Raw genomic sequence first — 10,115 nt, forward strand, 5'->3', positions numbered from 1 at the left:
ATTGTTTTCATGAATATTATTTTTGAATACGGTTCACAAACATAATTCAAAGTATTATTTATGAATATTAACGAATTAAATATATAAATACTCAAATTTGTTTGTTTAGTTTAACAAATTTATTTATTTAATTGATTTTGCGCGTATTGAACGAACATAAACAACTTCTAATTAAGCCGAACACTAAACTTGTTCACAAACATTCCATTTATTCATGGCCTTAGCGCATCTCACTTTATTAAATATTTTTTAAAAGAAAAATTAACCCATTTTGAAATCTTTTTAATAAGATAGAATATAATATAATATATTTCTTATTTTAAAAGTATTCTCATTCCAATAAAATTATAATTATACGATTTCAACAACTATTATAATATAAAGTAAGAATATTTTAATTTAATTAAAATTATTATTATTAAAATATTTTTTTATCAATTATTATTAAAATATTATAATAATTATGATTGTAATGATTATAAACATATTAGAGTAAATATTTTTTAAAAATTAAAATATATTAACATGTTTTTTTTTAAAATATATATATATTATTTTGTTGTTTTAATTATTATTAAAAAAACAGATTAAGGTGGATGGTCATTTATCAAAGTTAGGTATATATTTTGGCCCTTATAAAGTCGAGTGCGTGCGTGTTTTTAAAAAAATTACCGTTAGGATTATATTAGATATAGCTGCTTTAAAATATATTTTAATTAAGTTAAAAAGAATAAATGGACCCTGCTGCATCCCATATGGGCCTTTTCATTACCCCTTGGCCAAGCCTATAAATAAGCAGATCAGGGAGTCATTTTTCTCACAAATCTATTCACCGAAACCTCGATTCTTTTCTCCCGGCGATTTTTGTTCTCTGGAGGCGATTGTCTGGGCGATTCTTGTTCTCCGGTCGATTCTTATTCTCCGGGCGTTAACCTTCGATGTCTCCTCCGTCGATCAACGGAAAGCCTCGTCCGCTGAGTTCCATCACCGGAAAGCATACTGCTCTGAGTTCGATGTCTCCTCCGTCCATCACCAGAAAGCCTCCTCCTCTGAGTTCCATCACTGGAAAGTCTCCTCCGCTGAGTTCCATGTCTCCTCCGCTGAGTTTGAACACAGGAAACCCTCCTCCGCTGAGTTTGATTACAGGAAACCCTCCTTCGCTGAGCTTGATGACAAGAAACCCTCCTCCCCAGAGTTTGATCACAAGAAACCCTCCTCCCCTGAGTTTGATCACAGGAAACCCTCCTCCGCTGGGTTTGTTTACAGGAAAGCCTCTTCCGCTGAGTTCGATCACTGGAAAGCCGGTGATCGTAAGGGTTAAGCGGAAGGCCTCCCAAGCAAAACTTGACTCTTTCTGTAAGTTATTTTTCTTCTTCTTTTTTCCCTCTTTGGATAATATTAGAATGGGATATAAAGGTGGGTTTTTGTTTTGTTTTGTTTTTATGCGCCCAGGGTTGGAGATTAATGAAAGGCCACATAAAAAAGCATTCTTGGGTCTTGGAAATCTCTCCTTATCTGATTGCGGCACAGGAAAAGGTATAGCCTTCCCTTTCTTCTTCTTCTTCTTTTTTTTTTTTTTACTGTTTTTAATGGAATTATCATAATTTCAATGCATGCATTTATTGAGTTGTTGTTACTTGAAAATGGAGGAACTCGAAAATGGTTTCTAGATATAATCTATGTTCTTTATATGCTAAGGACTTGGAAAGATTGAGTTAAACTGAAATGGGGTAGCATATATCAATGATCTGCTATTTGCTTATATTAATTTATAAATGATATTGAATATAATTATAGATTTTGTAATCATGATTTCAACAAGAAAAGTTCTCAATGAGTCATTTTGATGATGCGTAGCCTTTTATTTGGCATCCCTCACATTAATCTTAAAATTTCTGCTTCATGTCGTGTCCAATCACAAGAATTTCTGTTCTGTCTCGTAGTTGTATCTAGTACGCCCTGTAACTCAAAATAGACAATTTGCTGATTCTTCATCTCTTGTATTTCGATCTCCTCAACTCTGAAAGCTCCAATCCCATCTTATTTTTCCATTCCTCATTCAAGAAGAAGTTTGTGCATACAAGTGCAGATTGAAAGAAGGTTGTCATTTTATGGGCTTCATGAGAATAGCAAAAAATAATTTTCATAGGCAATGCCATTGATTCCTAATATGTGATGTAGGCATTAAACTATTCAAATGAGTTAAACAACATAGAAATAACTTTAATATGTACACTAGAGTTTCATTTGGTATATGGCAACTTTAGTTTATAACCTCAAAATTCTTAATAATATTCAATTCCCATGAAGAAAACATTTATCAAGTTACATAGAGTGAATTACTCCAACCACATTTTGGTCATTGTCCAATATAAAATATGATCCCATGTTTTTTGACTAGAAAATCCATCTTCATGGAATGATGTTTTGCTCTTTTATTATTGCATTTTTTGCTTTACTGGAATCTTAAAGTGACATTATCAATGACTATGTTGTGTTAGATATCTATAGTTTTCATTATGTCTGTTTATTGCCACCACAAACATGTTACCTAGCCTAAGCATTGGCCAATCAAATGTTTCATCTTTTCACAAAATATTAGTCCCATGTTATACTCTCGTTGGCCATTTTGTCTTCTAATTGGTGTTATATATATATATATATATATATATATATATATATATAAGTTTGGTTGCCTTTTTGTTTAGAAAATTACTTGATATGTAGTATTTTTTTTTCCTTTGAATTGGGTGCAGTGATGCTGTGTTCAAACACTTAAACATTTGATAAATGGCAGAAACATGATTAGACTGAACAGATAGAGTGGTGGGTTTTTGTGAATGCTTTTTCATTAGGTTACCACGAAGATCTATCACATGGGTTGAGTTTTTCTATTTTGGTGAAAGGGAATGATGAACTCTTGTATAATGTCCAATCATGTAAATATAAAGCTACTGGAAAGACCTAAGGAGTTCCTTATAAGTTTGTAATTGACTAAGTTTCAAAAATTATAGCCCCTCATGTTGTGTGTTTTGCTCTGTAATTTATATGACTGAAAATTTCTCATCAATGAGGCTTCTAAAATGCAGTTCTCAATGAGCTTGCAAGTAAGAAGATGTTAGTTCATCGTCTTGAGACAGTTGGGCGCTCCCAGTCTGTCAAAGATGTGCTGCATTCTTTTCTGGTTAACACCTAATCTCTGTTACTCTCCTATGTCATTTGCTTTGCGAGGTGGTTATCTTTTAATATGTTCCTCTTTCTTCCACTTGACATTAACGCAGCTTGCCGTAAATCAGATAATCTGATAATTCAGTTTAACTCGTAATCACTTCCTTTTTTTAGAGATATGAATGCCCTTTTGCCTGCTCAAAAATGATGTTTTTGAAGCAGAAGTGGCTAGTGAGGGCCCCAATTTTTAAGTCTTTCTTACGTCTGTTTTATTCCCACAATAATTCTCTCTTTGTTTAAAAAAAAATCTTTGATTCTGTTTGCCAGTCAAATATTTCCTAGGATATTTGTTGTTCCATGGACAGGATTTTCATAGATCTCTGGCAAGCATATTGCCTTACACGCCTAAGATTATTTAGTTACTATCATCTTTCCTTTGAACATCAAATCTCCCATTGTAATCCATTGGTTTAGACTTCATCTGTTGAATCTGTTAGTAATCTTCTTTCTGTCTCTCTCTCTCTTTTCAACCAGCAGCAACCTTCCAGAAACACAAAAGAATTTAAGGGGAGATCTAAGGAGCGTAGAAGTTTGTATAAACCTGATAAGGTAATGTTATCAATTCAATTTCTTATGTTACATTATCCATGAGAAGATGTTACCCTAACCTAATCTTGCAGAATTGTTTACCTTTCACTGCTGCATTTTTCCTTTGATTTATATCTTCTATTATCGGCACTGCTAAATTGACGCACAATTTTATGTAATTTTTTCCATGCATTATATTATGATTCCTACCTTAATTATAAAAATTGCCGAAAGGATGTTTTTGCCAGCACATAATTCTCACGTAGAATTGGTTATTCATCTTTTTAAAATTCACATGTCAAAGAGCTGGAAATTATTCTATCAAATGATATTGAGCATTTTTTCTAAAATCACTTGTAAAAACAAATTTGGACTCATTTTTATTATCATCCTTTGCCTTTCAATTTTTATTTGGAAAATGCATAAATCTTGATTTGCGTACTTCGATTCCATTATTATTTTTTCTAGTTTAATAACTTTACTTAATCCTAGAATATTCAGCATTTTTTTTGCCTCGAATAATATATTCATTCTTGTTGCACTTTCTGTGCCTGCAGAAACATGATCAATTGCGGGCCAAGGCTATAAAAGAGCATGAGGTAGATTATTACTCTTTCATGTCATTGAATTGTTATTGCAATTTCTCCGGTGGATGAAACATGCACATCTGAATTTTTGTGTTAGATGTCTTCTAATGTAGCATTTATTTTACGTATCTTGGACTTAGGTTTTTTCATTTTACACATTTAGATTCAGTCTGTTGGAAGTATGCAACATAAATAATTTTATGTAGATGCACCAGTTATACACATGACAAGATCAATAATGTGTTTGTGATAACCAAGAGTTTTTCACTGTTATAGTGAATAAATGTAAGCACAGTTTTACTCTTATATAATCTTCACATTTTCTTATCATATGTCTAATTTTTTTATTCTTTTTGATATATAGGACCCACTTGAATATTACGAGATCATTGGAATGATTTTGACTATTAGTTGTTTGTTTGTGCAATTATATTGGTTTTATCATGAGATGCTTCATTGTCAATTTGTTGCTAAAATTATACAAGATTGAATCTGGATGATTTTATTCCCAAGATAATGTAACTAAGCCCTATTAAATATTTGAATCTTATAGGATCTTGCTAGAAGTGCTCGATTTGAACAAATATGGAAGAAAAGGGAAAGCATAGATGCAGAAGAATGCTCTTTGTATGAAAAATGCCATTTGTATGATGTTGTTCGAGTTGATGCCGAGGACGAAACTCACCAAAGGGTGCCAAAGCCCAAGTAAGTTTAATATTCAGTGTTTCTATTGCTTCTTTAGTGTATCTTTCTACTTTATATAAAAGATTCTTGAATGCTGCAGAATTGCTCCTGAGGTTGGTGGTGCAATTTTTGATAAGTATTTATCACTTTTAAGGGAATTCCTTCCACAAGCAGCTGAAGAGATTGAACATGACAGGGCAACTACAAAAGGTTCCATCTTCTCCAGCATCTTTAATCTTCCAATGACAACTAATGTTATATTTTATGCTTAGAAACAAGAAATCCAAATTACATACTATGATTAACTTTATATGTAGTTTAAGATCTTCCATGAGATTCTTTATAATTTTCTCACTGCTAAATTTTCCCTTTTATTTATTTTGAACAGATAACTTTGTTTACGACATATATACTATCGGCAGTGGTGTGGACATAGACACAGATAGTATTGATGAGCATCCATTGTATGAAATTAGACATCTGATTTATCTAAACTTACAATTGGAATTTTATTTTGATATTCATTATGTTTATGTTTGATTGCTATAGAATCCAAGTTTATGTGGAGGATGACTATTATGATGGCTCGTCACAATCTGATTATGAAAGTGATGATTCAAATGGTATGATTGTATATTTTCTTTCTTTTTAATCAGACTTATATTATTGTTGGCTAATATTAATACCTGTTTATTTTCAGCTGAAAACTATCCATGGAACGATTATTGTGATGAAGAGTCTGACTTTGAAGATTCTGACTCGATTTATGATCAAAGTGAAGAGGAAGATCGAGAGGACTGGAGATGGGGATATCGTTAAATTTGTCTATTGTATTTGTGTTAAGCTTAAACAATAACTTTAAAAGCTGAAGCTGAAAACGAGAATGAAAATCCTGTCATTGATTTAGAAGATTTCTGACTCAAATTATGAACGACTGGAGTAAAGGAAGATGGAGAGTACCGGAGATGGGAATATCTCAATTCGTTTATTGTGCATGTATTAAGTTGAGGCAATCACTTTCAGTGATTGTCTCATTTAGATGTATATTTTGTGTTGGTGGATTTTTTTTATTTTAATTTGATGTTCAAAGTTGGTCATTTATAATTTGTTTGGTGGTTAATGTAATTGGATAATGTCCTCATGTTAATATTAGTTTCTGTGCAAATTACCTGCTAATCCAAAAAATTAATTTTTATGCTAAATTTACATAAATTTCACAATTTAAAAGTCGATAAGTTAATACGCCGCTATGTATGCATGTGTAGATTACAACAGTTTTTCTAATAATATAAGCATTTCTGAAGTCAAAATTTAAATTTCCTTAGGATAATATGCACACTTTTGAAGCCGAAACTTTCTATGGATTGCAAATCAATGTAAAATACAATCGATGATCGACTAGATCCTCCTACTTCTCATTGCTCAAGGAGTAGTCGGTATTTGGTGTCAAAATAAATATGACAAAAGAAGGCAACAATGTTAGATCCAATAGATATCGCTCTCGTAATTAAAGCTTATCATCCATCCTATTGTCCGTAATACCGAATTTTAATTTATAACTGGAATTAAGGTTCTACGTCCCATCCACGATGTCTCTGCTGCGACCCATGTGCCTACGGGAGCGCTCGTCGTATGTTCACGTGCATCTCCACCTCGAGCTCACGGGGCTTCCCCACTAAGACCTCCGTGCCCATCGGTGTCCCCACCTCGCGCCGCGGGCATCTCCGTCACGGCCCGTGAACTCACAGGCGTCCTTGCCTTGCGTCGTGGGTATACCCACCGTGACCCGTGTAGGGCATCCTCACCCTGCCTCAAGTGTACTGGCATCCACACTGTGACCCCCGTCTAATGGGCATTCCCACTCGCCCGTGGCCGCCCCACCTGAATTGCAGAGGTTGAGGTGGCCTCTGGTGCCCCGTAGAATTCGTCGTGGGATCACGACACTTACGTGATTCCGCGATGCCTGTGTTGAGTGGTGGATGGAATGATAAATTTAGTCCATTTCACTTGTCACATAATCAACACCAAAATAATTACAATTTATCGATTTATCAAGAACAAGAATTAATATAATCTGTGATTTCAAGGGCCAAGATCATATTTTCTACCTCCGACATATTATAAGTGTTTTTGGATGTATCTGCTGAGTGAGGAGAGTCGTCCATCTTGAAAATTAGTCAAAGAAGTTGGGACACGATTAAAAAAAAAACAGAACGCCACTAGCAAAATTTACGAGATGCAAACCGTCATGGTCGATCCAAAGATCTGAAACAGAGTCCAAATGCTCAGGAAGAGGACTAAACCGGTTTGTTTGGGTCTGAACTGGAACGGGTCCGGCTGGGGGGTGCAACCTGCCCGTCGACCTGATTATAATTCGGACCAAGTTCGAACCAAACCCGGGACGGGTCGGGTCTTGGTGAATATAGTGAGCCATTCAAATTCCCTGCTCGGTGGAAGAGAAGGCGACGTGAGAAACTTGAGGTCTTCGATCGTTATCATCGGAACCGATCCCTCCTTGAGGTCTTCGATCTCGATCCGGATCTCGCCAGTTGATGATGGGGAGGGGCAGGTTCAAGGCCAAGCCCACCGGCCGTAGAAACTTTTCCACGCCTGAAGAGATGGGTGATGCTCTCTAGTCCCTTTTAGCTTTTCCTTTTCTTGCTTTTGCATGTTCGGATTCTGGCATATTTACTTTAACGATGCGTTAATTCCTCGATGTATTGTTTACTGCTTGCATTTGATCAATTGCTTTATCTGATAGTGGCGTGGCTTAGTGAGGCCATGTGTCTGAATTAGATATTTTCCTTTGATGTTACCCTAATTGGTTTAGGTCAACATAGTATCCGGAAAGTTAGATTGGCAATTAGCAGTTTTTGGTTATAATAGCGGCTGAGTGATGAATGAGAACGTTTGGTTAAACTTTGAGTTTTCACTTCACTTGTGTTGTATAGCTGACCACTCAAATTGCATACGAGTGCATACAAACTCATTCTATGTTTTTATTGTAGAACGTTTTGAAGTAAGTAAAGAAAAATATGCAGTTAGACGTAACAATACGGAACCTAATCATGAGTTCATGTGCTCTCAAAGTAAGTTGATTTCATAATTTCTTCTTGGTATCCTGAAAAGCAAGTGAGGTTATGCCTTCATAGACATTCTAGTTGTTGTTTGGATAGCCATCTCTTTTCTCTAACAAGTTCTTTCACAGTACTAATGACAATTTTGTTTCACTTTATGAATACTAGTTTAGCTTTATCAAAATTCTAAATTATTTATGTAAGTATCCAGGACTAGAAGTGAGTTTGAAGTGATTATTTGTGAAGAAATGAATACAATATTGTTTTCTGCAAATGACTTCTTTTTTCTATTTTTTCACATTAATATTTTCCTGAAATAGTGCTAGGAATTTAAATAGATCTGTAGGATCTTCAGTCCTGGCCATTTATTACTATTGTGATGAGCAGTATGTTTTCTTGTATTCCTTATTCCTAATAAAATGTGGTTTGAGTGGACCTGCAACATCACTTAGCTGCTTATCTATTTGTAAAATGTCTTAAACTGGAATTTGAAGAGACATGTAGTACGCAATTAAGGCACTTCCCTTTTATTTGTTGCTTTGCTAAGGATATATTTAGGTTGCCAGTGAGTTCTTTTTGTGTATGCCTGAGATCAGCAATTTTTAGATGTTGTAAGAGTCATATAGCTGGAAAAAATATCTTACATATAGTCAAGATTTTGATTGGATGGTTCTGTCTTTTTTATGGGCTCCAAGCTCCTCTGCATGACATGTTTTATCTATTCAATGAAATTGCAGCTGCTGACTCCTCTGCTCGTCCTCGCACCTTCAGATAGGTTGGCAGTTATTTATGCTTGTTAAATGAGGAGGATAATGTCTTCTATTTTCTCTGGAAAATCTTGGATATAGCAATTATTTATTTGGTCTCCTTTTGCATTGCTCATATAATGATACTTGCTGTTACAAAGAATTTTTTTTTCCCCTATACAATTCTTTTAATGTTATTGCTGATTGATTTTTATGTCAATTTTGTCAGAATGTAGTTCATTTTAATAACTCTGAATAGGCACTCTTTCCTTCTTGTTTTCTCATCAGATTATATATAGAGTACGTATAGAGCTATTCACCATGTAGATTAGCATTGTAAAAAGTGATAAAGTATGATCCGTCACAATCTGATTATAAAAGTGATGATTCAAATGGTATGACTGTATAGTTTCTTTCCTTTTAATCTGACTCATATCAATGTTTGTTAATATTAATACTTATTTATTTGCAGCTGAGAACAATCCATGAAATGATTATCGCGATGAAGAGTCTGACTTTCAAGATTCTGATGGAAACTATGATCAAAGTGAAGAGGAAGATTGAGAGGACTGGAGATGGAGATATCATTAAATTTGTCCATTGTACTTGTGTAAGCTGAAGCAATCACTTCAGAAGCTGAATATGAGAATGAAAATTTTGTTATTGATTTAGAAGATTTCTGATTCAGATTATAAACGATAAAAGTTATTAGTGAAGAGGAAACGAAGACCGAGAATATTGGAGATGGGAATATGTCAATTAATTTAGTGTGCACGTATTAAATCGAGACACTGATTGTCTTATTTTGATGTATATTTTGTGTTGCTCAATATTTTATAAATAGACATCTAAAATTGGTCATCTGTATTATGTTTGGTAGTTAATGTAATATAACAACTATATTATGTAAATGTAAATTTTTTTTTTTTTTTTTGCAATTTTTTTAGAAATTTATAAAATAATTTTTTTCATGCTAATTTGTATAAATTTTACAATTTAAAAGTCGATAAGATAATACGCCCCGCTATCTATGCACGTATAAATTAAAACATTTTCTTGTGATAACATTAATCTTTTTTAACCTAAACTTACAATTTTTTTTTAATAATAAAAATACTTTCTGAGGCAAATAGTTATATTTTTTTTTCTTGGTGATAATATAAGTACTTACGATATCAATCGATCACTCTCCATTGTTGGAGTAAGTAGCGAGCTTTCTTAATTATTTAGATATTAAAGATCGGGTTTTAATTTTAATGAATTAA

The 10,115-nt window shown here is 33.8% G+C and overlaps 1 protein-coding gene across 2 annotated transcripts; it reads left to right on the forward strand.

The window, feature by feature from the left end:
- The first annotated feature begins 827 nt into the window (after positions 1 to 827).
- Positions 828 to 6,191, forward strand: LOC122052572 (RNA-directed DNA methylation 4-like). 2 transcript variants are annotated; one of them, XM_042614156.1, is made up of 10 exons: positions 828 to 1,356; positions 1,453 to 1,536; positions 3,090 to 3,184; positions 3,706 to 3,777; positions 4,314 to 4,355; positions 4,897 to 5,048; positions 5,128 to 5,237; positions 5,416 to 5,491; positions 5,577 to 5,650; positions 5,728 to 6,191. In XM_042614156.1, exons 1-10 carry the CDS (start codon positions 939 to 941, stop codon positions 5,844 to 5,846), a joined length of 1,242 nt encoding a protein of 413 aa, XP_042470090.1. In that variant the 5' UTR covers positions 828 to 938; the 3' UTR covers positions 5,847 to 6,191. The 2 variants fall into 2 exon arrangements, with proteins under 2 accessions (XP_042470090.1, XP_042470092.1); XM_042614158.1 differs by lacking the exon at positions 3,706 to 3,777.
- The last annotated feature ends 3,924 nt before the right edge of the window (positions 6,192 to 10,115 follow it).

The sequence above is a fragment of the Zingiber officinale genome, chromosome 3A (genome assembly GCF_018446385.1).
Source record: "Zingiber officinale cultivar Zhangliang chromosome 3A, Zo_v1.1, whole genome shotgun sequence".
Classification (NCBI taxonomy): domain Eukaryota; kingdom Viridiplantae; phylum Streptophyta; class Magnoliopsida; order Zingiberales; family Zingiberaceae; genus Zingiber; species Zingiber officinale.

Coding starts and splice junctions, on each gene's coding strand:
- LOC122052572 (XM_042614156.1), top strand. CDS start 939: ATGTCTCCTCCGTCGATCAACGGAAAGCCTCGTCCGCTGAGTTCCATC. Junction 1,357..1,452: donor AGCAAAACTTGACTCTTTCT/GTAAGTTATTTT, acceptor TTATGCGCCCAG/GGTTGGAGATTAATGAAAGG. Junction 5,238..5,415: donor TGACAGGGCAACTACAAAAG/GTTCCATCTTCT, acceptor TATTTTGAACAG/ATAACTTTGTTTACGACATA.